The 27,978-nt window shown below is 38.4% G+C and overlaps 5 protein-coding genes across 7 annotated transcripts; 1 reads left to right on the top strand and 4 right to left on the bottom strand.

Annotated features, from left to right (window-relative positions):
• Positions 1-24: 24 nt before the first annotated feature.
• LOC110812962 (magnesium transporter, putative (DUF803)) lies at positions 25-9,122 on the bottom strand. The gene is given in 15 exon segments (XM_088216379.1): positions 25-161; positions 488-2,971; positions 3,623-3,886; positions 3,980-4,076; positions 4,404-4,561; positions 4,944-5,063; positions 5,154-5,253; positions 5,351-5,479; positions 5,590-5,692; positions 7,024-7,097; positions 7,216-7,301; positions 7,493-7,554; positions 7,639-7,720; positions 8,047-8,304; positions 8,884-9,122. Coding segments are annotated over 13 exon segments (3,471 nt in total). The 5' UTR covers positions 8,140-8,304; positions 8,884-9,122; the 3' UTR covers positions 25-161; positions 488-868.
• A 491-nt stretch (positions 9,123-9,613) lies between these two features.
• SNM1 (DNA repair metallo-beta-lactamase family protein) lies at positions 9,614-14,043 on the top strand. 3 transcript variants are annotated; one of them, XM_088216313.1, is made up of 10 exons: positions 9,614-10,222; positions 10,301-10,481; positions 10,632-10,871; positions 10,968-11,112; positions 11,632-11,766; positions 11,869-11,935; positions 12,039-12,116; positions 12,326-12,378; positions 12,471-13,446; positions 13,559-14,043. In XM_088216313.1, exons 1-9 carry the CDS (start codon positions 9,709-9,711, stop codon positions 12,612-12,614), a joined length of 1,557 nt encoding a protein of 518 aa, XP_088072439.1. In that variant the 5' UTR covers positions 9,614-9,708; the 3' UTR covers positions 12,615-13,446; positions 13,559-14,043. The 3 variants fall into 3 exon arrangements, with proteins under 3 accessions (XP_088072439.1, XP_021895639.1, XP_088072446.1); XM_022039947.2 differs by having other exon boundaries at positions 9,616-10,222; positions 12,516-13,446; XM_088216320.1 differs by having other exon boundaries at positions 9,616-10,222; positions 11,869-12,116; positions 12,516-12,629; positions 13,096-13,446.
• A 1,214-nt stretch (positions 14,044-15,257) lies between these two features.
• LOC110812975 (plant viral-response family protein (DUF716)) lies at positions 15,258-16,592 on the bottom strand. Its single transcript, XM_022039951.2, has one exon. The coding sequence runs from the start codon at positions 16,427-16,429 to the stop codon at positions 15,485-15,487; it is 945 nt and encodes a 314-aa protein (XP_021895643.1). The 5' UTR covers positions 16,430-16,592; the 3' UTR covers positions 15,258-15,484.
• A 135-nt stretch (positions 16,593-16,727) lies between these two features.
• On the bottom strand, positions 16,728-19,836 carry LOC110812976 (syntaxin-22-like). Its single transcript, XM_022039952.2, has 7 exons — positions 19,363-19,836; positions 19,146-19,239; positions 18,916-19,058; positions 18,752-18,823; positions 18,146-18,303; positions 17,956-18,056; positions 16,728-17,135 (listed from the first exon to the last, which is right to left on the bottom strand). Exons 1-7 carry the CDS (start codon positions 19,545-19,547, stop codon positions 17,070-17,072), a joined length of 819 nt encoding a protein of 272 aa, XP_021895644.1. The 5' UTR covers positions 19,548-19,836; the 3' UTR covers positions 16,728-17,069.
• Positions 19,837-20,340: 504 nt separating this feature from the next.
• LOC110813015 (DEAD/DEAH box helicase) lies at positions 20,341-27,977 on the bottom strand. Its single transcript, XM_022040001.2, has 14 exons — positions 27,186-27,977; positions 26,577-26,802; positions 25,997-26,242; positions 25,611-25,745; positions 25,387-25,511; positions 24,457-24,596; positions 24,118-24,188; positions 23,742-23,903; positions 23,330-23,416; positions 23,064-23,237; positions 22,913-22,957; positions 22,375-22,731; positions 20,876-21,201; positions 20,341-20,792 (listed from the first exon to the last, which is right to left on the bottom strand). Exons 1-13 carry the CDS (start codon positions 27,800-27,802, stop codon positions 21,100-21,102), a joined length of 2,487 nt encoding a protein of 828 aa, XP_021895693.1. The 5' UTR covers positions 27,803-27,977; the 3' UTR covers positions 20,341-20,792; positions 20,876-21,099.
• Between the last annotated feature and the right edge of the window lies 1 nt (position 27,978).

The raw sequence follows: 27,978 nt of genomic DNA, 5'->3' as shown, positions 1-27,978 counted from the left end.
ACTCGTAAAATCCTGATAATTTCTCAGATACCTAGCCCCAGACCGAGTCCTTAATGGGGCTCAGATGAGAAAACAGAGCCGGCAGACAGAATAAAGATTCAAACTTGGTGCCAAATCACCAATCGGCAATCTCCAAGAAACAGCATTAACTGGGTCTGTAGCTGAAAACGGACGGTCCACAAAAATTAACTGAGAAGTAATTTAGGAAATTGCGGTGTAATCAATTAAGGTTGCGTAATTATCATCTAAAAATTACCCGGTCATCACCTAATATTTATAATTATTTGATTTTTTTATAATTCACATAAAATTATTATTCTATTAAAAAAATTACTACAAGATATAACCATTTAATTTTTATAAAAACAAAATTTAAATTGAATCAATTACAAACTCATTCAATAAAATTTAAATGAACTATTTCATCACATATGAACCAATTTTGATATTTGGGTACTTATTAATATGTATGCAAGTAAAATCCTACCTGTTTACTGAGAAGCAAAAGGTGAAATCGTACTTTAGCCTTAGCTATGGACAGATAGTGCTGACCGCTGACCACTGACCGCTGACCGCTGACTATCACCGTCCAAACTGCTGACTGTCCGACTTTCAAACATGAAACTATAAATGATTAAAAGAAAAGGTGAAGCTTAAACAGCATCTGATGGGCATGAAAAAAGGGTTAGTGGAGACTGGCTCAATCGTATATGTACTGTTCTTTCTTGGTTTGGTTTGTTTTTTCAAGGGTCCTCATTAAAAATCGAGTCTTTCTTCTTAAAAGGAATGTTTGAAAGCATAGCCAAAATATCTTGTAACATTTACTGAAACTTCACCTTCAATCTATAGAGAGCAAGCCAGAAATACTTCACCAGTAATCGCCACAAGAGCAAATTCCTCCTTTAAAATGATGAAACCTGTGAGCATCTCTCACTACTATTTCCCTGCCTGTAACCTTGGAGATAAATTTAGTAGCAGTATGACAATCTCCACAGACTCTCAGGTTTTTCCTAATCCTGATCACGCTCTCAGGTCCTAAACTGAGGAGTCCGAAGACAATGGCCAGCTTCTCGCTGTGTGCATACAGCATTTTCTCCTTCATTTCTTCCTCCACATCATGCAACACAAAGTTCAAATCCGGAGAGTAACCTTCTCTTTTTATTCTATTCATCAGTTTTGCCAATTCCAAGTATATCAAATCTGTTTGCGGATGTGATCTATCCCCTGCAACAAAGGTGTGCACCATGTTTTTAATTTCTATAATTGTGCATCCAGCAATCTTCCTAACACCTCTCCTCTTCATTAGATCTCTGATGTTATCAGCTTTCTTTCTTTTACCAGAAGTCGCATAAATGTTGGATAAGAGAACATATCGACCTGGATTACCGGCATCCAGCTCAAACAAGGATTCTGCAGCCAACTCAGCCAGTTCTACGTTAGAATGAACCCTACAAGCTCCAAGCAGCGCGCCCCAGACCGCAGCATTCGGCTTTACTGGCATTTTCTCAATCAAATCCTGTGCCTCCTCCAATCGTCCAGCTTTACCGAGGAGATCAACCATACATGCATAATGTTCTGGTCCTGGAGTAACCCCGAAATCTCTAACCATGGAATTAAAGCATTCCCATCCTTCACTGACCAACCCAGAATGGCTGCAAGATGCCAATATGGATACAAATGTGATGTGGTCAGGCTTTGCTAATTCCTTCATCTCATCAAAGATGCAGAGGGCTTCTCTACCGTGGCCATGCATCCCATACCCTGAAATCATGGTGCTCCATGAGATTAAACTCTTATCTTGCATCCTATCAAAAACCTGTCTAGCATATGCTAAACTTCCACACTTCACGTAGAGATCAACAATAGCAGTATCTAGCTCTAAGTGATTATTGAAAAGGCCACGGATTATGATTCCGTGAATGACCCGTGCTTGCTGCAATGAAGCTAAAACTGAACCAGCTCTGACTACACAAAGAAGGGTCACGGAGTCAGGGATGACGCCTTGCAATATCATCTGGTTAAAGAGTTCCAAGGCTTTAATGGGGAAATCAGCTTGAGCATAAGCATCTATCATGGATGTCCAAGACACCAAATCTTTGTTTGGAATTTCCCGGAAGAACCAACTAGCCATGTCTATTCTTCCGCATCGCGCATACATGAGAAGTGCCGCATTTTGAACAGAATGGTCTCCACGAAATATAGTGTCCATGACGACTTTGCAGATATCATCAGCCTCATTCTGACTGCGGGCACAAGCCATGACATCCAAGAGGGCAGACCTTGTGGGTCTGATCCCCTCGTCCAATATCCGCGAGAACAAGGACAAACCTTGGTCGAACTGACCATTCTGCGCGCATGCACCTATCATGGAACTCCACGAGACCTCGTTCTTGCGAGGCATTTTATCAAACACCTGCCTGGAAAAGTGACAGTGCCCGCATCGACCATACATGGCGATGAGGGAGTTTGCAACGAAGACATCCGACTCATACCCAAACGCCACGGCGTCTTTATGAAGCTTAAGACCGAGGCAGAGATCGTGGAGGCAGCCGCAAGCCTTGAGAACAAAGGGAAAGGTGAAGTTATCAGGTGGGACAGCAAAACGGCGCATTTGGGAGTAAAGGATGAGAGAAGCGTGGTAATGGGCATTATCGACGAAACCGCGGATGATAACGTTCCAGAGGAAGACGTCGGAGAGGAAGGAAAGGGAAGCGGAGGAATAGAAGAGGGAAAAGGCGTGAGAGATAGAGCCAAGAGAGGCGTAATGAGAGATGAGGTTGGTGAAGAAGCAAAGGTTTTGGTGAAGGTGGGATCTTAGCATGGAGGCGTGGACGGTTTTCAGGGAGCGAAGAGTAGCACATTGCTTGATCAACGAGATGCAAGTGTCTGCTCCAATTGCTCCCTGCAGCGTTTGTTGAGTGTGCAGGTGGCGTGAGTGGCGCCATAGGCAAAGGAGACGAAGAGCTGAATACTTGTACATGTACCAAAGTCCAAAGTTTTAGCAGATTCCATGAGCTTGCAGGATTTTATTTTATTTTTTGTCTTCTTGTCCAAGAAACGTGTAGTCGTTCAATCTGCTTTCCTTTCTTGTTTCGTGAATTCAGTTGGGCAGTATAAAAGAGTCGGTAGTGTCTACGCATGCATTATTCTTTTTAGCATGGCTAAATATTTTATAGTTAATTTTACTTAAAAGTTTTAAAACGTTGTCATTAACAATTTTTTTTTTCAATGGCTTTCTATTTAACATAAATAATGCCAAGAACAACCATTTTACAAAAATCATCTATGAACTTGTAATCTGTATCACATAAGGCGGATTCCCTATTCAATGAACTAAAAAAACCATGCATCTAACTTGCTATATAGTTTGAACTTAAATCTTTATTTTACTCAACATCGTTCATTTAAAATTTTTAATTTGCAACATACATCTTACAAACTGATCACCTGTATGCTACAACATTTAAACTATTCCTTTTCCTTCTATTCAATTCAAGTGAGGTAGAATATACATAAAGTATTTTAAAAAATGATGGTAGTTTTGAGCAAGTTCACTCAATGAATAAACCAAAACAATCAATCCTGAGCTACCACTGTCCGCATTGATGAAAACAAAGATGACCAAAGAGTGACAAGAAAATACACCTCTTGACAAATTCCTCTGTCAAAGGCTTTGGGAAAGAATGCTGCTTTTCTCTATCACCTGGGCACCATCTTCATCCATTGATATCTTACTCCAAGTGGAATCTCTCAGAGATAGAATCTTAGCCCTTTCCAGGCCATTTCCCCTAAAACCTGTTATCTTTGATGACACCATAGGCATCACAAGAACTGCAGATGCATTGATCGAATCCTCTCCAAAACCTAGAGATAATGAACATGCAGTCTGCAAGGGAACCACCCCAAGTTTTAGATGTTAATCGCTGATTTAAAGCATAATAGCAAAGGAAAGTACATTTAGTTATCAAATTTGTACTACCTTTGCCTTGGCAATTACATCAGTTAGCTTCATAAACATTCCTTGCAAAATTGACTTTGCCTCTCTACACTGTGCATCTTCAGATGGTGGGATCAGCCTACAAATTAGTGGAGTCGGATGTCAAAAAGGTAAAAAAGAATAGATAAGAAATAAAATGAATTTCATATCCTTATGACTCATGCCTTCTTCCCCATCACTTTCTCAATGTGGATCTGGATAACGTTGCCACCACCTAGCGAAACTATTATTTTCATAGTAAATTCTTAAGCCAAAATATTCCAGATTCCATGGAGTCATGGGAGTCATGAACTTCTTTGTAGTTCCATCAAATTTTTGTTTCTTTACTCATGAATTACTGGTAAACTGGTTTCTTAGCCAAATTAAGAAAGAAAATCTTCAGAATTTTATGATGAATGCCTCTTACCTGTCCACTTCAGTTGACATGCTTGAAGACACCACTGAGACCAGAGACGAGTCTTTAACCTCACTGCCTTTCAACTCATCAGGTGCTAGTAGTGAAATGCCTATGAATACGCACATCATTCCTAGTATGAACATTGTCGTTCTCAGTGCATCAAATACCTGCTTAGGTACACAATTGAAAACATGTGAGGTCATCTAAATTCCACAATTATCAGCAGATTATGAGTCTCTACTTCAGAGTAAGGCTACATGTGTCATTTTTTTATACAGGAGATGTATGTAATTTGCGCCACTAAAATTATCATGTTCACTTCGGTGAGTTGTACACAGTCAACTTTCAGGCCATGCATTTGAGTTCTACTTGGATATGAAATAGGCTAAAACATGCTTCATGTAAGTGGGCATGTTTTTCTCATTACAGGTGACATTTATCTGTTTTTCTATGCAGATGTGTCGTAAGTAAATGGCAAACTTAAGAAAAAAAAACTAAAATTTTGTATATGTGTCTCTAAGGGAGATGGAGAGAGAAAGAGAGGAAGACCTGATATTCCTGAAAGTATACAAATCCTGTACAAATGGAGAAAAAGGTCCAAGCAATCTGAAACATGGGAACAATCAGGATTGCATCAAATAATGCCAATCCTTCATTCAGTCTTGTCATCTGCATAAAGAAGAGTAGAAAAAGCAATCAAATTTATAAATTCATCATCACCTGGCAGACCAAAAAAAAATATAGTTCTCTATGTTTTACCCAAAATCCAGCTGTACTTAGAAATAAAAGAAGCATGGAGTATGTGAACCAGCTGTGCAACTGATAACCATTGGACATGGCCAATCTTAGCAAATTAGATCTGGGACAAGAGGAAACTCGTATTAGCCCTTGAATGCAACCACATATTTACTAGTTATATTTCAAAAGGGAAATAATGCCTAAGGTGGCTAACTTACAGAGATTTTGCAAACAAGACTGAACATGATCCTACAGCACCTGAGACTATAGCATATGAAAAAGGAAGAAGCATATGCCAATAAGGTCTAAGATCTTGACCAGAATCAGCAACCACAAGTTCACCTCTCCTGCATATTCCACAGACAGATTAGAAAGATCGCAGAAGCTGGGAGATTTTCAATAGAAGGCTAATGGGTTATAGAATATGAAGAAAAGAGAGCCAGGTCCCGAACCTAACCTGTAAATGGAGTGATGCAAGGCAACTACCAAGACTAAGATCAGACAATAGACAAGGAATGTAATGTTGCTGTACTTCTCCGCCAACTGGTCTGGTGTGTAGACTGGAAATGAAACAAATAATATCTGTTACATTATCAATTTTTTCTTAAATTTACATAAAAATGACCAGTATCCTCACATATATGCTGCTTTCCACAGGCTTGAAAATAAATTTAGATGGGTTTCCCAGAGAAGGAAACAAAGTACTTCTTCCTCCCTATTAGCAAAAGGTTATTATGGTATTTCAAAAGATTTTTCTTTGTGAGCTCTATTATTTTCTAAAAACAAAAACTTAACAGTGAAGGATGAAAAGAAGTGAATAAGATGTAAGTGAGAGGAAGTATTTTTTATAATTCTTATGATATATGGTATCTTGCAACTATTTGGGCTCTTTAGGACATAGTAGTTAATTTTACAAGATTTGAAATTTGATTAGGATTTAGAAACTTTCTTTTTTATAATTAGTTTTTGTGGTATTTTCCTTACTGGCTTTAATCAGAGCCTATATAATTAGTGTAGTAGACCAGATGAAAATTCTATAGATAGTTATTATGGTGATATTTTCTTTATTTGGCTGCTTCTCCCTTGGTTCTGTTCTTTCTGTTGTTCTCCATCTCCATGGTCCTTGTGATTCTATGTCCACTGCCTCTAGTTTTTTCTTCCCTGATCTTAAATTTCTGTCTCTTTCCCTCCCCTACTCTTCCATTTTCCAATGGTAGATTCTTCTAGGTTATCCTTTGTTACATCAATCTGCCTCCTAATGCAGTGTTGGGAACCACCATTGGTTGCTGAAGCTATTTGCTTGCTGAGAAGGAAAAAAGTAGTATGGTGGTGCTAACAGCATTAAACAGTTTTTGTTGCTTCCAATTCTCGTTAGTTGGTGTTAAAGCATGATTACTTATCACTGCAGAGGTGTCTCAGATAGTTACTTTTTTTCTTGAATTGAGGAGCGGCCAGTGGTAGTAGACAATGTGCGATTCCTCGCAATCAAGAACAACCAATGAAATCAGAAAAAGCTTTCTTCCCTCGGCGATATACTCTCCTTTCTGCCTACTGATTATCCAATTCTACCAAATTCCTTTATCAGCTAAAACATGTACATGCATGTAGACCTTATGATTCTGAGCATACTCTCCATAATGTTATAATCACTTACATCATTGTGTGTGTGTGTCCTCCTAACTATCCTTGTAAATTCCTAGAGCAGTCTCATAAGTACCCACTATCTTTCAAATATTTTGAACCGCCACAGCCTGGTGTTGCTGGGTGGAGGAACATCTTGGAAATTTTAGCATTAATTTACCAAAACATCATTTAGAATGCAAGTCCAGTGAAAAGTTAGCAGCTAAGGGAAAAATTTATCGAGGTCTAAAAATCAAGTCGGAATACATACCGGGTGACTGATGATTGCCAAAGGCTACTAGGAAAGTGTTACCAAGGACTATGAAGGCCGTAGCAACCAGTACTCTGTCATAGAAGCAATATCATCTAAACTGAGATTAAATTATCAAAAGTAAAGGGAAAATCAGGACACAAACTCTACCATATTTTAGAAAATTAGCTCTCACTTCAGATTTTAACATACTTGACAGTCACCATTTTGTTCAACACAAAGTAAGCAAATGCAATGTTGGATACGAACTGAATAGATCCAAGGGCTGCAAGGAGTGACTGCAAAACAGGATTATAAAGAGATAAGAAAATCAGAAAGTAGGGCAAAATAAGCAAGTGAAGAAGTAATTGCCGCTTCAAAGATAATAATCTGTTTTAAACATCAAAATCATGTCGAGGTTACTGGAAAAATACATGCAGATAAAACCACCAAATCAGATAAAAATTAGCATTGTTTAAATCACACTGACCTGAGCAGCATAACCAAAGGAAATGAAATTGAGGCAATTTCCCAGAATGAAAAATAGAATACCTACATTTCAAGAATTCTATATTTAAGGTTGAGTTCATGGACAAAGGAAAAAAATACTCAGAGAGTACAAGACCAAGACTATACCTACTCTCCATGTCTGGAAGTATATAATAGGTTTCAGGGGGATCTTTCCTCCACCACCATCGAGAGTAGAATATCTTTCTCTCTGCAACAAGTATACACATATCAAACTACTCTTGAAACATGGTGCAACAGCCAACAATGAACAATAAGCTATCAAATATGCTGATTCCTTGTCGATACTTTTTGGCAGAATAAATTCATCAACACGTGATAATCTCCAAGCAGTTGCCAGTAGAGTGAAGGCTTGCATGTTCAAGCACATACTCGAAGAAATAGTAAAGCATGGCGCAGAACCATGTACTATAAGCTTGTGCTAATTAACAAAATTAACTGATAAAAGATTATGAAGAGAAAAACATGCACTTGAATGGTCAGACAAAAAATGGATGAGTATGGAATAGGGCAAACCTGATTATGACCCAATTTAAGAAGGTTAGTTCCAAAATTGATGGCAATGCTGCCAAAAAGGTTAATAAAAGCTCCGATGACCCACTCTCCCATGGTTTATATATGAGATGCCATGAAGGTAAGTCCACATAAAGAACTCAACTGGAGCTAGGACTTGAGTTGCGATCAATTCGCATGCAAACAAAAAGTAAGGTAACAAAATCAACTTCTATTGTATCCGCCAATGAGAGCCCAAGAGATGTCAGGCTCAGGTAGAATCTGCATACACGGATGAAGAAATTGAAGTTAATACCAGTAGAGATTCAATGAATGATGAAAAATAATTACAGTTGGAAAAGATGTTAAGTTTATAACAAAGAACTTCTCCGAAGATATAGAGGTCAATAAAAAAAAGAGAGATAGTTGGAGAGAGATGAAGATGGAAGCAAAAAAAGAAAATGCAGCTGTAAATTTATTGCAAAGACTACGTGAATTTATATCATCCAAGACGCAATCATTACACAACAAAGAATCAAAGTAAATTAGGATAGCAATCTCCATAAATGACCTAAATTAATACAGTAATATAAGGGAATAAGAAAATGTGGATCCAATAAGTAAGCATAAGCTATAAGAAGATTACCGACATAAAAATTCCGGTGCACTAACCTAAAAGAGAGTAAAATTTCAAATGTACGATAGAAATCTCCCCAAAATCCTGATTAACTTTAGCAGATTTGGGTCCAAGGCACGCATGAAAGGAATAAATCGTGGAGTAAATTGATAAAGGAAAGATTCTGCCACAAAAATCCATGAAAGAAGAGAGAGGAAGGAAAAAAAAAAGACGAGGAGCTTTACCAATTGAAATTGAGTTTTGAGTAGAAGAACAACAAAACGAAGGAAGACGATTTGTTAAATCTGATGCATTGAGGAGGACTCGCAGGGAGCAGATCCAAGAAGACGAACCAAATCTTTAAAATCGTACAGAAATCATTTAGTCAGAAAAATAAATAAATAAATAAATTTATAAATAAAAGTTTATTTTCTGGTGGGAGAAAATTAAGAAGGAAATTGGTTTCTTAGAGGGCAAAGAAGGAAGAAGAAAGGAAGTTGTGGGGTCAATTACTAAAATCGTGATAACTTAGCAACCGCGCAATGAACGGCGTACTCAACTTTTGGGCGACGTAATCGGGTGCATGCAGGTCTACGCTAAGATCGAATCAATCACCGTCATACCATTATCGGAATCTTAATCAACACAGATCTCGATTAGATACAAATCTCTGTCTTCGACAAAAAACCCAAACCACCTTCTCCTTGGCCCAACAGGATCGTTGACCATGCTGGTCTCGTGGATACAACCCTATCCAAGCCAAACCCAACCGAACATAAAAATCAATTTCTCGTTAAATCGTCGATAAGCAAAAACGTTTTTTTGACCAAAAAAACAAAATTGAAAAAGAAAAGTAATTATCGGATGCGGTCACTACCACGTGTCGGTTGTATATCCACTCAAAACGACAAATTCGATTAGATTCAATTGTTGCGCGCCGGTCCAATTTTAAAAGCTGAAACTTTTTTTGAATTGGAGGAAATTTCTTTCTTTTTTATTTTGAAAGCTGAAAAAGGTTTTTTTTTTTTTTTGTTTTTATTCCGGAAGATAGCGAAGACAGAGGAAGGAAGATGCAGGCGAGTGTTGAATCTGAAAGAGAAGAAGAGGTTCTCCTCGACGATAATGGCTTCCCGCTGATGGGCGTGAGTAATGAAGACGATGAAGAGGGAAACGAGTCAATTAGCGGGCAGATAGATGAGAGTTTTGCATCAGATTTCTACTGCAGTGGAACAGATTGGTCCTGCTTGTTGCCGGAAAATGGGGGCGATTATCATGGTGAAGTATCTTGCGATGAGAAGCCTCCAATCTCATCAGAGAAGAAGCTGAAGCAGGCAGATTTATTTCAGATGTGGGGATTGGGGAAGAAGAAGCAGCGGCTAATCAATCCCCAAGACCAGCGCACTGCTCTCTCCAGCTTTCTTCTACCTCCTTCCAATACCGACAAAATACTGAAGACTGCTAATTTTGCTACTTTCCCAGAAAAGACATCTCCTTCCCATGCTCTGTCAACGGATATAAGGAAGAGAGTCAGGGGGCCTCCCCAAAATGGGAACCGTCATTGTCCTTTCTACAAGAAAATTCCAGGTCTCCTTTTGCAGTCATTTTATTTACTGGCTTTCTCTTCGTTTTCTCAATTTGAAGATTGGGTTTTTGCTCCTGCAGGAACTCCCTTCACAGTGGACGCCTTCCGTTATGGGCGTATTCAAGAGTGCTCTGCATATTTCCTTACCCATTTTCACTCTGATCACTACGGTGGACTTACCAAAGCCTGGCCTCACGGTCCCATATATTGCAGCCCTCTCACTGCCACGCTTCTTAGGATATGTCTCTCTGTCAATCCATCGTTAGCACTTGCTTTCTTCTCACTGTATTTCCATTCTCTTTTTTTCCATAGACAAAAACAGCATTATAACACGGAAACAAACATTACCTTCCTCTTCAATTGAACTACTTTGTGCATATGGTTTCTTCTTACAATGTTGCATGCATGCAGGCTAATGCATCCATTGGAATTAAGTATAGAACATTGTATTGAAGGAATCAAAGTAACTTTACTGGAAGCCAATCATTGCCCGGGGGCTGTTCTTATCCACTTCCGTCTTCCAGATGGAAAATGCTATTTGCATACTGGAGATTTTAGGGCTTCTAAACAGATGAAGACTTACCTTCCGCTAGTAAACCATCGAGTTAATGTGCTTTACCTAGATACAACATATTGCAACCCAAAATACAAGTATGAATCTTTTGCACAGGAATTCTTTCCTCTTTTGTTAAGTCTGCTTCTGTGCTTTTGAATTCCATTAGACTTAAACAATATCTATTTCTTCAGGTTCCCGTCCAAAGATGAAGTATTAAGTTATGTTGTCAAAGTCACCGAGGCCTGCCTCAAAAAGCAACCCAAAACTCTCGTAGTAGTTGGGGCATATAGCATTGGTAAAGAATGTGTTTATCTTGCCATTGCCAAGGCATTAAAGGTGTGTTGTTTGGTCTATCTTTCTCTATATAATCAGTTCTTTATACTACTTGTATTCTCTCTATTTGATATGAAAATTTTCATATGGGTCTCATCACGCACTCATTAGTGGCATTTGGTAACACTAGCACGTTTCTACAAGTGCAACATATTAAATTTCATGTTTCAAACACGTATTTAGAAATTTTAGTGTTTCTTTTCCTCAATAAAAGAAAAAGAAAAGTAAAAATTTCATGGCTTTGTGAATAGGTCTCAGTTTCAAAGTTGCTAGAGCAAGCAATTTCAAATGCCTCTATGATTTTGTGGCTTTTTTTCATATGAGATACTTGTCTTTCTACTTTGCAACATTGCTGCAGACTGCCTGCTAAAAGAAGTTATAGATTCCCCTGCCATGACATAACAAAATAATATGAGCTTTGAACCTATTCACAAGATTTAAACATAAAAGTGAATTATATATTAGATAAAACTTACTGTAGCACAAGCACCATGGTACAAACTACATTCAAATGTGTTTCAGGTTAAAATATTTGCAAATGCTTCAAGGAGACGGGTTCTAAAATCTTTTGGTTGGCCTGATCTGTCTGGGAGCCTTTGCACAGATGGAAAACACACACTTCTTCATGTGCTTCCCATCTCATCTCTGCGGTTTGAGGTACTTTACTGAGACCTCATCATGATATTTCAGAACATTGTTTTCTTCTCTACAATTTTCATTGTATTAACTACGTTCTTTTTTCTTTAATTTCCTCTCAAGAGCTTGAGAGACTACTTGAAGACGTATAAGAATCAATACACAGCAGTTTTGGCATTTCGGCCAACAGGTGTTACAATCTAAGCCCCTGACACTCTTAGAGTCATTATTCACATGCTGGCCACAAATCCCTGAAGTTCCTTGGAAGCTTGTTTAATTTCTTCATTTCCCAGGTTGGACTTACTCTGAGACTGTAGGCAACCAACTTGATCGAATTAGACCCAGTTCCAAAGGCAATATCACAATTTATGGTGAGTTGAATTTAGGGTCCAACTTTGGTTTATACCGAATGTTATACTCAAATATAACATTATTGCTAAAATTGATAATGATGATAATATAGTGTATTGCTAAATGTAGGACCCTATTGTATTTTATGTTTTTGTATTCTTATGTTGTTCTTTAACAGTACCTTGTTATTGGATTATGATTGTCTAACTTTAAAGTCTACATTCTACAGGAGTTCCATATAGTGAGCACTCAAGCTTCACAGAATTACGAGAGTTTGTTCAGGTTTGATTCTGGAACCCAACAATCATATCAATTCTATATATTTGGGAAGCATCTCCGTGATTTACTCTGTCTGCATCAAATATTTGCTCTAGGTTCTTCTCTGTCCTTCAGTAATCCAAGGATTTATAATTTTTCAGTTTTTGAGACCTGAGAAGATAATTCCTACTGTGAATGTTGGGAATGCTGCTAGTCGAGACCAGATGCAATCCTACTTTCGGGAATGGCTCAGAAACTGAAAATTTTCAATTCTGGTAAATTGAAAGTTGGACATGCCAATATATGGAACTTCAGTCTCTAATTTGGTGAAAGTCGACTCTATATGCATGTTGAACATCATGTGAGTGTAAGCAAACCATTGAAGATTTAACATAGGCGTGGGAAGAACAAATTGGTTGGTAGACCAATAACAGAAACAGTCAAAATTGGTGAGTAGGCAAATGTTTTATATGAGCGGGAACCAATAGAAATATAAATAAACTTGTAAGCGAAATCAAAACAACTATGTAAAAGATTCTGAATATATTCAAATTCAAAATCTCTCCTCTCTAATATCTCTCTTCTCTCTTCTCTCTTCTCTCTTCTTCATCTTTCTTTTCTCGCATCCCTACTCCCTCACTCCCTTGAAGTTAGATGTCCAAAGCTTCTGATGCTGTGTTCCATGTCAAGTATCTTTCCATGTGTCTTCTGAGGCTTAGTTACATTTATCTTATCATACAGCAAAACAATTTGGCGAAAACGCTTTCCTTGTTGCTCCAGGATGGGTTTTTGTTTGACAACCTTGTCCATGGGAGATGTGCATAAAACAAGGCTTCGAGGAGAGAGTTTAGATGAAGTTTTTGTTTTTGAGGTGGATGAGCAGAAGAGGTTTGATGCTTAATTCTTATGAGATGGCAAGTGGTCATAAATTTTCTTGACAGCAGAAATGCAACTTCCTAGTAATTGGCTTATTGAAGTGCGGAAGTTCCACGTTTTTTAAATTTCATCATATTGTGCTGCTGGCCGGTTGTCATAGTTCTGTTGAATCAGGGCCCGGCCAACTGATTACCTTAACATTGCTGGACACTAAAGGTGAAAAGACAACGATGCATCAAAGTTAATTTTTTGTAAACCATATTATTGTAGATATAAATAGCATGATTACTTATTTTCTTGCATCTCTTACTCTCAACTTTTCTTTCAGCTTTTGTATATATTGCTCCAACCGAAATGATAGAATCAATCAACTACCTACAACTACATGGAATATCACGTTATTCAACTGTCGAGTGCAGCTACCCCAAAGGTGATCGATTGCATGCAAGCAGGGACATAAAGTTACCTCATTTACATATTATTCAAAGACCTGTTTTGCCGCCGATCACCCCTAATTTGCAGCCCCAATACAACAGCAGGTTGCTACTTGAAGCAAGAATATTCCCTTCACAGACACCCAGAGAAGCAGAGCAGGGATGCCTCCACGGCCACTAGGTGGAAATGGTCATGATCCTTGAGAGTGAGGAGGTGACTCTAACCACAACAACATGGAATTGGCATCCTACTGATTATCATTTTTTGTTTTTCTGTTCCATAGCTTGATTAGGCATTATTTACCTCAATAATTTCTTAAATCAAATTGTATAAATGTTATTTTCTTTAATAATTTAATAAAAATAAACTATTTAGATATTTTTTTAATTTAATTTTAACTAGAATTATATTTAAAATTTTTAAGATTTCCTTCTAAAAGTTAACAGTCAATGATTGAACTAGAAATTTTTTAAAAAGTAAGATTAAAATAGCAAAAAAATTAATATATGAACCAATTTAAAAAAAAAATTTAAATAGTATAGAGACCGATTTAGTATTCGGCCATACTTTTGGTCCAAATTTTTACTTGTTACAAATCTTCTAGCAGGTTACACTATAAAAATTTATCCAATACCAGATTTTGCACCATCAAACATGGTCACTGGATATAAGCAAAGCATTACCTTAAACTTGATAAGAAGCATAATCAATCTACAAAGTACAGATAAGGCAACACTCAAGTTCTAAGATGTCATTCAATTGAATGTCAAGTGTATCAGTACATGATGCCAAATGCTATTTTCTTAGTTGAACATTATATATTAGATTTATTTTCTTCCCTTCAGAAAATACAATGCGCTAAAAACCTATTTTAACTTCACAACCAGCAACAATCAGCAGCCATGCTTCCTTTTACAACCTACAACATCAAAATCTCTCTACACAAATTCCAACCATTGTGGAAGCCAGGGTCCCTAGTGCCCATGGATTTGCTGTCAAAGGTTGTAACTACTGAAGTTATAATAAAATCACTCTTACTCGTCCCCAAAAGAACACCTTTTTCTTCAATGACTGTCTGAATTATCCAATAATTGATTGATAACTAGAATCTAGAGAGGTAGTCCTGCCAAACTCTGCACTACAATTTCTTGGCCTATCTTTGCTTAGGTCGACAAAAAGATGTAAGCCATGACATTTTTTTTTAAGAAAGTGCCCGAAAGAAGCATAATGCATTCTTCAATACTCTTCTTAGAAGCCTCTGTCTCCATCAATCTCACATTCTCTTGACTCAAAAAGTAAGTATTCTAAACCTAAGATCTTCATAACACATGAGAACAACGTCCTCTCCTTCAGCCAAACCCCGCAACACACAATTATAAATAAATCATACTGTCCATAAGGTTTCTAGGCCCAGCCATGAATCAACATGACATATGATATGATTACATCAAAGCTTTTACTTGTTATTCTTCGAATAATCATGAAAGAAAAGTGCTAAGACACAAGAAACGGAGTAAAAACAAGAAATCATATAATAGCTTCTGTGGCAATCATCAACACAAAAAAGGAAGTGCAGAAAAGTTGCAAATAAGTTTGAAGGAAAGAACAAACTTTTTTCTTATACACAACAAAATCTCTCAGTCAGAAGGTTACATAATTCCCCATCTCCTAAACTAACAACCCTTCAGATCAATTACCACGGGCAACTCTAACCCAGAGCAAAGACTTCATTTTTGATGGGGAAAAGAACAAAAGAAAGATAGAAAATCTTGGTGTGAAGCTAAAAAGATAAGAGAAAAAGCATACAGTAAGGGAGGGATCAGGACTGAGTGCCGGTCAATGCCTTCATCTGGATGTGATTAGTATCGGTAGCATTGGTAGGCAAAGCCTCGTACGATCCCAATCTCTTCATCCCGACACACCTAGCAACAAAGGCATAGGTAAGGAAGAGGATGAGGGCCAGGAACAGTACATGGAGGAGAAAGAGGAGATCCAAGATGGCGACAGCCCTCAACCCGGACACTTCCGGATCGCACTTGGTGGAGCTCTCAACGCCGCTGACGACATCGAGCAGACGGTGGCAACCTTCGGGGATGAAGGCGTCGACGTAAAGAGAGAGGCCGGTTTGGAGCTCCCAGAGGCCGTGCAAGCAGATGGAAAGAGCAAGGGCGGCATCGGCGACGAAGAGCTTGGGGCGAAACGCGAGGATGAGGCAGAGGAGGGAGGTGAGAGCGGAGATGCGTGCTGAGAGAGAATCACACTTGGCCTGGAGAAGGGAGGTCTGGAAGGAGGCAGCGGAAGCGGAGGATGAATAGTGAAGGAAGAAGGAAGCAGAAGCTAGGGCAAAGAAGAGATCGTGAGGAAGGGGAAGGAAGGGAGTAGATTCGGAGAGGAGGAGAGCCAACGCAAGGAGGAAGAAGAGGAAGAGGACAGCAGCGGAGAGAAGGGAGGAAAAGCGATGGACGGGAGTGCTGCCTTTAATGAGGGGGTCAGAGTCAGAGGAGACAAAGATTTGGTGGGCGATGGAGATGAGGAGGCAGACAAGAATGAGGTAGAGTTGCAGGTGCTTAAGGCGAGGATGATGATTAGTGGAATTGTTGGAGGAGGAGGAAGGAGAAATGAAGAGAGGAGGGAAGGGATGAAAGAGCTTGGCGGAGAACGATTGCGGGGATTTGAGGAAGTTGCGGGTGGTGCAGATGAGATGGTAAAGACCCAGTAAGAATAGTGAGGAGAAGGTGAAAAGCTGATATATGAAAGCCGCCATTTTTGCTTCCAAGTTGTAACCCACCCACGGGATCAGATCGATTGAGCAGAGGATTTTCAGGGTATTTGGTGTTCGCTACAAATCCTGAATACTGAATAGAACTCAACACCAAAACAACACCGCCCATCGACCATCGATAATTAATTATTATTCTTTTGGGGGAATGGATTACACAGCTCGCAGGCCCAATACTATTCCCGCTTCGGATCAATGTCTTCCATCCACCCAAACCAAAACCAGCTTTCCTTGGTTAACCTCGAGTCTCAGTACAGTTAAGCTATCATGTTCAAGGCAATGGTTGATGATCAACACAAGAAAATTTCATTACATTACCAATAATAAATGTTATTTGTCTTATCCCACACAAACCATACCAACAACTTCCCTCCTGTCTGTCTCTGACTTCTCACAAGTCACAACAATCAAATCTCTTCCCTGGTTTATACACTAGCACATATTCAGAAACAGCAATTGCACTCCCAATAAAAACCATGATAAACTGAATGCGCCTCTCATCCAAGAAACATTAACATTACATTTACATCATGTACTTGGGAAAAGAACAGAATACACAACACAAAATTTCATCTCCAAAATCCTCAATGCCCCATCAACCATATATCCTGCACTTTGAATGCTGCTATAGTATAAGCACCAGGAGAACAATAACCAATATCAATCCGAAAACCACCAACACCCACCAGCACTGCAACCAAAAATACTTCATTAGGGGAATCTAACATCCAGGTCTTTTACAAAACTACTGACAGAACCAAGGAAACCTAAAATCATTCAGTTATGTAATGCACCTATAAAACTCTCTTCACAAATAAAACATTTGTAACGTACAATTAAATTTTCTTCTTGGTTAGGCAATGCAATTTTTTTTCTTTTGCTTCCTACTAAACAGACTTTTGCAAATAGTGACAGCTTAATTATGCAAAGGACTCTGCCCACATCCCTTAATTTTGGCATGCCTTGCTTATAATGTACTACCTACTCATCATTTTGAACTCTTTTCCCTTGCGCATCTATTTACCCATCATTAACCAAAGGAGTTAAATATAGTTCTATTAGCAATTGACGAAATGCGTCATTCCAGGAGGGAAATTCAAACCTTTCGATGGGACTCAGCAACCAGCCAGTCTCTAGAACAAATACAGGTTATAAGATAACAAACTATTTTTGAGGAAAATACAAATTATTATAAACAAGCCACCCATGTAGGAAAAATGAATTTAGTAGGCCAACCCAACGGGAATTTACAGCTCACTCGAATTGCATGGGTAATAGGCCAACCGTAAGAACAAGCTCAACATCAAAAAATTTTAGTAGAATAAAATCACATGGTGAAAGAATTTGATTGGATTCCTTCAAGGCAATCAACCTGCTACAGGAGAAGGCAACTACATTCCAATGCTAACTACTACTAACATTTTCCATTTGTCTATCTTCATTCATCCAAGAGAACTAGTTCAAATCGCTGTAAGAGATTTTGGTGCCTATTTGAAGAGTTTACTTCTTACCCATGAAGTACGGGATTTTACACTTTCTGAAGCCTTGGCTAAGAGAACTTTAGATTGTGCTGATGCAGCAGAGGAAGCATCAATGTTGGATCGGACATCATCTGTGATACAAGTAAACAAAATCCCCATTAACGACAAGGCAAACAGCCAATACTGATACAAGCCATCCTCGTGGCATCGGGCATCTTACCTATAACCACATGCTGATCATGAACCAAGACAGCAAGGTCCTTGAATATATCATTTGCTTCTACAATTTGTTGTTCTATGTCTCTAATGCCTTGTTCCCTTTCCTCCATTATGGCCTCGTTAAATGAAATTTCATTATCCAGCAGAAGTATCTCCTGCCTGAATGTTTCAGTTCAAGAAAATTTATTTCAAATGAAGACCAGTAGATAGATTGATTTCATTATCCAGCAGAATTATCTCCTGCCTGAATGTTTCAGTTCAAGAAAATTTATTTCAAATGAAAAGCAGTAGATAGATAGTCACAAAGAGACAAACAATGAGATAAATTCTTGGACACACTTAACCGGTAGAGACCAAAGACTTCAGTAAAGACCAAATGAAAATGCAAGTCTTGGTGGTATTCAATTAAATCCGAAGGAAATAGGAAATTTCGGTTAGCAGAAAAGAGGAAATGTAGTTTAAGCAACTGACAATTTCCAGACAGTAGGTGAAGAAATTGTTATTCTTTCTAATGATCATATGTGGAAAAGCTAAATTAACAAATAATGACGCTATGATCGAGATATTTTAGGGCAAAAGAGAACGAAAAAATGGCTGATCGGAGTACCTCTTCACTTCCATAAGAAAAGGCTGGGTATCCTGCACCACTGGATCCTCGGAAGGATGAGCAGAAGCAGAGCTACATCCAGAAAGCACAAATTAAGTTAGGAAATGGAATGAGATAAGAAAGCAATCCAGAAGAAGTAAAGAGACGTGTCATGTATGGTATACGTTGGTGGTAGGGAAGAAGATGGAGGAAGAGAAGGCGCGTAAGTGGACTCGCGCTCAGAGGCAAGCTGCTGAACTTTCTGGAATTCCTGCAAACTGGTCTGAAAATCTCTGGCAAGCTTGGCATCCTCAACTTTCTTATTGGCCTGCAACATCCATGGAGGAAGTGAGAAAGAGCTAAAGTTAGGGCTTGATATGAAAGAGAGTGAGAGGAAGTGGAGGGGGAAGGTTACACTGATACTGGGGCCATGATCGGATTCGGTCAACAATTTGAGCTTAGCAGAGGTGTCTTTGACCAAATGAAGAATGCGTTGCCTGGTTTTGTGCCTGCGGAATGGAAGAAGCAACGGACTTCACTCTAAACAAGCGACAGAGAAGAGGAAAGCAATAAGAGAATATGGGGAGAGAGAGAGAGAGAGAGAGAGAGAGAGAGGGAGAGAGAGAAGAGACAGTTTCTGGCGATGATCAGGGGTGTCCTTGGAGGTTCCGATAGTATCGACGAGACGACGGAAGGCAGCAACGGCGGTGTTGATCTGGAAAATTCCGGCGGCAACGACTTGAGCTGGGTTCTTAGAAGGCATTGGTGAAGAGGAAGGAGATGGGTTGGTGCCATTCTGAAAATCTTGGAAGCTCATTTTGGTTCCTCCTGTAGTGGGTTGGTTTTGATTAGAACGAAAGAGAAGAGGGTGATGTTAGTGGGATGGCTCCACCTCCATGGAAACAGGAGGAAGAAGAAGAGGAAAAGAATTTGTGGGAAGCAAGAGAAAAGAAGTACTAAATGAAGGAAGGAATAAGGAGTGGGGAAAAAGTGAGATGGGGAAGAAGAAAGTGGAAGTGAAAAGGAGAATGACAGTTGAAAGCATAGATTTGGTTGGAGGGAAGTGAGATTGGTGGTTTCCAGTTGGTTTGTTGTGTTTGGAGTTGAGGAGATATGTAGTGCTCTGTCCTATCATCCTTGGAATTTTGTCAGTCCGGGGAAAAATAAGTGATTTTCGTTAAACAAGTTCTTTTAGTTGTGATCAACTATTTATTGGTTAAATAGAGCCTGGAAGTGTGAATTTAAATTCTGAACTGTATATATTCAGTTATAGTATATGTATATATAGGTAAAGCAGTTCTCTTTTCATATCATCTGTATATTCTTATTTAAAAATCCAATCTTTTCAATAAAAAAGTGTCAGACATTTCAATTTGAACTTACAAATCTCCAAACCAAATGTCATTTTGGTCTCAACTCATAATATAAATAATAATTATATTACATTATATTATTTAAGTATGTGTCATCATCCATGAATTTATTTTAAACATCTTCAAATTTAGCTAACATTTGAAACCATTAAACCAAGTGATCAATTATTGCATCAAATTAAAATTTATTTTTAAAAAAGAAAAATGAATAACTTCATTTTTTTTAGTTTGCATCAATGGGAAACAATTATATAATGCTTTTATTGAATTTAAATAATCAGATAAAATACAAGTTATGTACCGAGTCTCCTAGAATGCACCTTACATCTGTTTATCTTCTTATAACTTCATTCCTAGCTGGTTATACAATATGTAAACAATTCAGAGTGTATTCCAAGTATACAAAATAATGGCACACCCTCTTTTTTCTTACATCTATCTAAAATCTGGAACCATTATAAAGTGACTGCCTTCTTCCTGAAGTCTACGGATTTCAGAAGACTATTTTCTATGCAATGTATCAAATAATCGACAACAAAAATGATCACCCCTTCTGCACCTCAAGAGGACAAACACCAAACCCTCACGAACAAGAGATTCATCGTGGCTAACCAACAGTCCTTTTACTATAGCAGCCAGTTAGAATGTAAGTGTAAGTTCATTATGTTGCTTGCTTTCCCTCTTATGTCCTGCGAGAAAAGGAGAGACACGGCCAATCAGAAAAACTACTAATCACAACAAAACAAGCTCAATCATTTGTGCTTTTCCTTACCTGGTAAAGTGCTTAGGTACATCTGATTACATCTCACCATCACCAAATAAACTATTTTTCTTGACAGAATTTTTGTATTACTATACAAGGGCATCTCAGCTTTGAAAGACCATTACGGTACCACCAAGAAGAATCAATCGGTGTGTGTTCCCTCTGCGTGAACTCCTAAGTACGGGCTACACAATGTTTAGGAAGATAAACAGAGTGCCCCCTGAATAAGGATTCTAATATTTGATGAGAGCAGGAAGTGAAGCATGAAGTTCAGCCAAGCATTGGAAGATCCAATTGAGTAGTTGTTCTCTTGGTAGCTCCAAAAGAAGTTCTGCCTGCAACATAATTGAAACATAAACATGTGGACGGGTGACCCAGAACTAAACATTTCAAATCAATCATTGTGAAAGCAGCAAAAGAACATGTAAACCCAAGGGCAATTATTATTTTCAAAAATAAAAGGAGGATATTATTAGGAGAAAAAAGTGAGTAAAAAGAGCAAAGAAAGCTTTCCTCTTAGCAAAAAGAAAAAATAAATACAAGTACAAAAAGAAAAAAAAGAAGCACATCAATATAAAATAGCCTCTAAAGTACTTTGTATAGTTGACAGAGGCAACCCTGAAAAAACACATGCACCGTAGCCCACGAAGAGGCCACGCACATCCTTCTCTGTCAATACACTGTGTAGAGTTAATATATGTCGTATAGATCCAGGTTTTTCGCTCCAATCATAAAACCTAACATCCAGCAAAAAGGTAACAACCATAACACTACATGCTCTTCTTCACACAACCCTTCAAACGGGCCATTGTGCAATTATGAAAAATATGCAAAAGGTTGAAATCTCTAGTTCCCAAGAGTCATGTTGTCAAATGGGTTGTGTTGGGCTACCACAACTCACAATAGGCACTGGGCCCGCTGAATGGTAGGCCATGCAATGCCTAGCATGGCCAGTGATCATGTTAGCCTGAGTTCTGGCCCAGTATGGTCTAGGCACACATGGGTTAGGCCCCAACAGGGTACTGCCATTAACAAGAGAAAAAATATTTCGAAAGAGAAATAGCCAAAAACATTATCAATAAGGTCCCAATTTCTTCTTTATTCCCAAGGGGATGACCTTTAAACAAAATATATAACGTCTGAAAACAGAGACCACTATTCCTAGAAAGCTAGATACTGATTGATTTAATAACCTAAAAGTAAGACATTTGGTGAAACGTACAGCAAAACTTGTTGAATATGGTTAGGAGTCAAAGGCATAGGCTTATTATTTCCTCCCTAACATTCGTTAGTCCCCCCAAAAAGACGTTGGACCTCCAGTCAAGTTCTCAACCAAGTCAAGTGACCATACTTAGCTTCAGAGTTGAAGCACGCAGCTTCCATGACTTCCTCACCCCAAGATATGCAAACTTCCTGGCATGAAAGGTGCCAGGTATATTCTCTCCCTTAATGAGATAAATAGGCAGGACACAAAAACCAAATACAATTATTATTCATATGTAAATTACCTTTATTTGATCTCCCTCGAAAACCAAAGTATTTCGGTAAACATCAGATGTCATAGAATCTGTTATAAGCTTGAAGACCTTTTTACTCATCTTTGTTCTCATGCCAACCATTTTTCCTGAAGCATAAAGTCTGGTAATCCCAAGATCTGCTGCCATTCGCCTTACATAAAGCTTCTTCAATAGAATTTCCATTGAATATGGCTCTTTTCCATATTGGCGGCGTAGGTTCTCAGTGAATTGCATCAAACTCCAAATATCATTCTCAGCAGCCTCCTCAGCTTCGTTGATGATTTCCATGGGGTTCTCCAGATAATTAATGTACTCAGAAGGAAGACGAGGGTTTATATTTATATCAATCTGACATTTAAAAGCCCCAGCTAAACCATTAAAATCCACAAAATTCACTGTGCCACATTAATGTAATTTCAGTTTAATACTCAACATTACACATCCATAAACAGCAAGAACTGAATTTTAACAAAGTTAAGATAATATTCTTGAAATATTTTAATGAGCATTTTGGAGAGTGGAAAAATACCTGTACTGACTGATAAGGAACAGATACTATGCAATGCTCGTCTACCTTTAAAGAAAAGAAAAAGAAACTGAAGCCAAGACAAGCCAATTGTACCAGTCTAGAAGCATAGCTCATCAACCCGAAAGAAAGTGAACCAAAAGCTAGAAGATACCTTGGACAAACTTTCAAAAAGCATTTCAAAGAAGAGATCGACGCCCACATTTCCTACATCTCCTGTCTGTTGCTCACCGAAGATTGTACCAAAGCCTCTAATTCCCATGTCCCTTTCTGCAAGTTGGAAACCTTGACCCAGTTCACGACATTCTTCGAGAGCTGCAAGCCTTTCCTAAGCCCGGTGATAGCGTGAATGTTACTTTAACAACCATCTAATTATATATTAACCAATAACCTAAACGACGCTGACAGCAAAATGTATACCAATGCTTGCTCAGAAAGCAGTGACTTATCAGGATAGAATAAGTATGCATGAGCTTCCTTATCTGCACGGCCCACCCTTCCACGCAGCTATCAATATGAAAATCAACAGATGAATAACTCCAAAAAGGTTCCATAATCAACCAAAGTTGAAAACAAAGAAAGTGTAAAAACAAGAAAAAGATCCATGAATAGAGGCAGAAGAAAAATAGCAAGGTCTAACACATAAGAATGCTCATTAGCCTGAGATCTTGAAGGAACTAGAAGCCAATAGGAGAAGATATGATAACTCAAGAAGCTTATGAGAAAAGAGAGAACATATTCATTCATGATATCTATTCAAGAGAGTTCCAATTGTTGTTCTTCCATACACGTTGAACAACATCAGGAAGCAGGAAAGGGAAAAAAGATATACCTGATACAACTGTGCTAGACCAAATTGTTGAACATCCTGAATTATGATGGTGTTTGCATTCTGAATATCAAGCCCACTTTCTACGATATTTGTGCATATAAGAATCTTAATTTCACCTTGTGCAAATCTCTCCATTGTATCCTCAAGTTGCTTCGAATATTGCTGCAGATAAACAAAGTTGCCTCAGACACAGTAGAGACACAAATGACTGAAAACAAACTGATGATTAGCAACATGGAAATTTATGATCATATTTAACTAATGGTGACATTGCAGTTTTGTATACCAAGGCCTACTTTTAAAAACTGTTTAGCCCACAGCTCCACCACATAAAAATGTAAGTCAAACTATGAAAGGATAAAGGAGAGAGAACCACCTTCCCATGTGCAATAGCTATGTCAATATCTGGAAATGATTGTTCAAGAAAATCCATCACTTCTTCAAGGCCTGCTCAGTGAGAGGAGCACAAAATACAAACAAGAAACCAAAAAACAAAAAAAAGAACACAAGAAAACTTAGAAGAATATTATATATAACTCACTTCGCTCTATTTCATTGATGTTAAATAATCCTTATTTGGTTTACTCTCTACACAAAATGACATTTAAAAAAAAAAAATCCAAATCCAGAAAATGATGAAACACTGGAAGCATACGGCACAACATTACACATGAGCAAAGAGATTCACAAAGGACATAACAAATCATGAAGTTACCTTTAATTCGAGGCAAAACATAGAAAACTTGGCCTCCACGATCCAATTCATACTTTATCGCTGCTATTACCTTCTCTTTACCAGATGCTGAAAGATGTGTTCTAATAGGAACCCTTTCTGGAGGTGGAGTTGAGATTAAACTGAAAATAGAAGGGATGAAAAGTTAAGATAAATTTTTGACTGAAGTCTTCAGATTTGTCATAAAAATACTTATTTCTTTGCTTTCAGATCTCTATTTAAGTCCCCTCCCCTCCTCCCCACCTCTGAAGTTAAACAAATACCATCAACAATGTAGAAAAGTGATGCCGTAATACAAGAGTTTATCTGATTTTATGAATAGAATTAATCTAAAACCAACAGAGCTTGATCCCTACAGCATGATACCAGTTTGATGAATCTAGTCAAACAAATGTTCCCAAGGGACTTGATTTGAAACTCAGTAAATCAAATCAATCGTAATCCAGAGAACACATAAGGCTTCGAAGTAATCTATGAGTTTCCGATATCCTTATATATGGTTATGATATCTGCTCATGCTTTAGTTGCCAAATGCAGTTGTTTTCACTTTAAATGTGAGGGGTAAATATAATGCTCTGAGAGCAAACACTACTAGTTCAATAACCTTTCAAACATAAACCACTTGTTCTCAATAGGTTAAGTTAAAATTATTGGTGGTATGTGACTTGAACTTTTAGATAGTGCTTAATAATCACACATCTTTCCTACTTGAGACTGAAGTATCACAATAAATCTTAGGATATGATACTTAAAGGGAAACTTATTTCACTCTAGTCACTGCTTTTTCATCTTTTGGTGCTTGAAGTTCCAGACTCTTCCACCCACTGCCCTTGCTCACAAATTCATAATGGAAAACATAAGAAAATAGAAATCAGTAGCAATTAAGAAAATTGAATCACCATCCAGTATTACCTAGCATCACGAAATCCAGTCAGTGCAAGATAAAGTGTTCTTGGAATAGGTGTTGCAGAGAGAGTAAGAACGTCAACCGAAGTTTTGAAAGAAGCAATCTTCTCCTTCTGTTTTACACCAAACCTCTGTAGAGCAAAACATGGCATAAAGTGAAGCCTTGTTCTGAGGAACATGCATGGAAATCAAAAGTTCGGCAAAACAACAAACAAAGATTTGATGGAAACCTGTTCCTCATCAACCACTAGAAGGCCTAGATTATTATACACAACACGACTTCCCAAAAGTGAGTGAGTCCCCACTATAATGTCGAGACCTCCATTTCTTATCATATTCAAATGCTCCTCTTTCTCTGCCCTGGTCTGCACTTTGTAATAGGTACGATCAATCCCCAAAAAGAGAAAATTATGAATTACTGACCGAGATAACAATGAATTGCATTAATTACACATTGTGCCAAACAACAATCAACACAACAAATGATGCAAATCTTAGTATCAGCATTAGATCATGAGAATACATAAATATGAACCATATATCACCGACAAAATTACAACAAAATAGCTGTTTACTAAAAGGAAATAGATGAATAATGCACAGCAAGTTCTTATACCTGAAATCGACTCAAGAGTCCAACTTTAATATTAGGATACTTGGAAAACCTCTCTGAGATAACATCAAAATGTTGTTTGGCCAAAACGATAGTTGGTGCCAAAACCATTGCTTGCTTCCCTGCTGAGACAACACAAAAGATGGCACGTAGTGCAACCTCAGTTTTACCAAACCCAACATCTCCGCATATTAATCGGTCCATTGGAGTTTCTCTTTCTGTCAAATCCCTCTCAACATCAATGAATGCCTGTGGCAGGGTTCCAATTTATTAAAAAAGAAACCACAAGATTGTGAAAGGAACAAAATATCCCTCCCATCTACCTGTGTACACAAAGGGCAGAACCGAAGACCAAAAAAAAAATGTGAACGGTAAAAAATGAGTAAAGCCTTCCAGGTCAGTGAAAAGAGAAAGTGAGGACAGTGAAAAGGATCCTAAGTTTTGAAGGGAAAATCAATTTTCAAATTCACTAACCAATCTTGGAGCAAATAAACATCACTCAAGCTAGAGAGGGATCAAAATAACCTCAGAAATGCGAGTTATTCTACTTAACACCACAATTTTGACAAATTTTTTAGGTTACCTGTTTTTGATCCACAGTAGGCTCATAAGGAAATTGGGCAGCAAATTCAGCCATGGCAGGACTCTTTGGATAGGGAGGTCTCTTTTGTTTCAGTCTGTGTAAATACAACTCCATTAGATCCACAACCATTTTCTGAATAGCAACCTTTCCTTTAATCTTTCGTTTTTCCCATACGCTAGTGTCACTCAATTTGCTTAGTGTTCGAGGCCTTTTGCTTTCATTTGGTCTAGCAAAAGAATATAATATGACATCAAGATTTAACCAAATTATGAAGATGAATACAATATGTTCAATGAAAATAGAACACTAGAACAAAGTTCATAATCACTCCTGACAGAATGTCAATTCTCCACCTCCACTACTTAATGTAGAGGCAGCACCCTGCTCCCTTTCCTCACGCTGGATAGACATCTCAGTTTCAGGGCTTTCTGCAATCTTCCTTACTATTAGAAAGGAAAAGGAGAATGATTCTCCTGCAAAACTATTTTCAAGAAAGGTCTTCGACACTTCACTCCCTTCAAACATTATATTCATTTTGCAAACCGAGGAAGCAGATAAAGAGATCATAAGCACGGAAAGAAAAAGATACTAGAAAAAATTCAAACCTACAGATTGTATCGATAGAGAAAACGAGACGCCTGCTTAACAGGAAGCTTTGCCATGCCATCTGCATACTCTATGAAGACGTATTCAATGGGCTCCGAGGAGCCCTTTTGAACATCGAACTTGATTCCAACAAACCGCCCAACACCCACCTTCTTATGCACGACATAATCGCCGGAACGAAGAGTATACGGGTCAGCCTTGTAGCTAAAAGCACTTCCATCTCTTCCTCCTTTCCCTTCCTTATTCCCCTTGAGCTTCTGCAGTCCCTTCTGCTGCTGCTCCTTCACCATCTGAATGTACTTGTCCGCCTCCTCGGAGTCCATTACGGGCCTCGTTAGCTCCCTCTTGCCCTGCTCCCGGCGAATCCTCTCGTTAAGGACTGAAATGGAGTCGCTTTCCGTTTCGATACCCTCTCTTCGTTGAGCTGGCCTACCAGTGATAGTGGCTCCAGAGACTGAGAGACCCATTTGTGTGTTAATCGCATTGATGAGAGGAAATAGAGGCTTTTGTCTGCGCTTGTAAAGGGTAGGAGACCTGACAACGAAGACCTTCCGTAGCTGCGGAGAAGAGCTGAGCTTGGCGAGTAGAGGCAGGCGAGGTTTTGGGAGAGGAAAAGCCATGGACGAAAAAGAAGAAAGAAGAAGTGGAGGGGAGTTCAGGAGAAGAAGAAATTGAGAAGGTTGGGCATTTTGCGAGGATGGCAGTGGTTGTGGATAATCAGGAGAGGTTTTAGAGAGGTTTACCGTTTTAGACACAAAATGAGATTCTCCATAGCACTCAGATATTTTCCCGCAGA

This window comes from Carica papaya, chromosome 1, assembly GCF_054855325.1.
Source record: "Carica papaya isolate Zhongbai chromosome 1, ASM5485532v1, whole genome shotgun sequence".
Classification (NCBI taxonomy): Eukaryota; Viridiplantae; Streptophyta; class Magnoliopsida; order Brassicales; family Caricaceae; genus Carica; species Carica papaya.
This window is presented reverse-complemented; position numbering and strand designations above follow the sequence as displayed.

What these genes read in the sequence shown, in the direction of transcription:
- SNM1 (XM_088216313.1), top strand. Translation starts at nt 9,709, where the DNA reads ATGCAGGCGAGTGTTGAATCTGAAAGAGAAGAAGAGGTTCTCCTCGAC. An exon ending in TATTGCAACCCAAAATACAA is followed by an intron (nt 10,872 to 10,967) that starts GTATGAATCTTT and finishes CTATTTCTTCAG; the next exon opens with GTTCCCGTCCAAAGATGAAG. An exon ending in CCATTGCCAAGGCATTAAAG is followed by an intron (nt 11,113 to 11,631) that starts GTGTGTTGTTTG and finishes AATGTGTTTCAG; the next exon opens with GTTAAAATATTTGCAAATGC.
- LOC110812975 (XM_022039951.2), bottom strand. Translation starts at nt 16,429, where the DNA reads ATGGCGGCTTTCATATATCAGCTTTTCACCTTCTCCTCACTATTCTTA.
- LOC110812976 (XM_022039952.2), bottom strand. Translation starts at nt 19,547, where the DNA reads ATGAGCTTCCAAGATTTTCAGAATGGCACCAACCCATCTCCTTCCTCT. An exon ending in TCTTCTTCCCTACCACCAAC is followed by an intron (nt 18,824 to 18,915) that starts GTATACCATACA and finishes TTCTGGATGTAG; the next exon opens with CTCTGCTTCTGCTCATCCTT. An exon ending in TTTCTTATGGAAGTGAAGAG is followed by an intron (nt 18,304 to 18,751) that starts GTACTCCGATCA and finishes TGAAACATTCAG; the next exon opens with GCAGGAGATACTTCTGCTGG.
- LOC110813015 (XM_022040001.2), bottom strand. Translation starts at nt 27,802, where the DNA reads ATGGCTTTTCCTCTCCCAAAACCTCGCCTGCCTCTACTCGCCAAGCTC. An exon ending in TTTCTCTATCGATACAATCT is followed by an intron (nt 26,803 to 27,185) that starts GTAGGTTTGAAT and finishes TTCTTTTGCTAG; the next exon opens with ACCAAATGAAAGCAAAAGGC. An exon ending in TGTTTTGCCTCGAATTAAAG is followed by an intron (nt 24,189 to 24,456) that starts GTAACTTCATGA and finishes CTCACTGAGCAG; the next exon opens with GCCTTGAAGAAGTGATGGAT.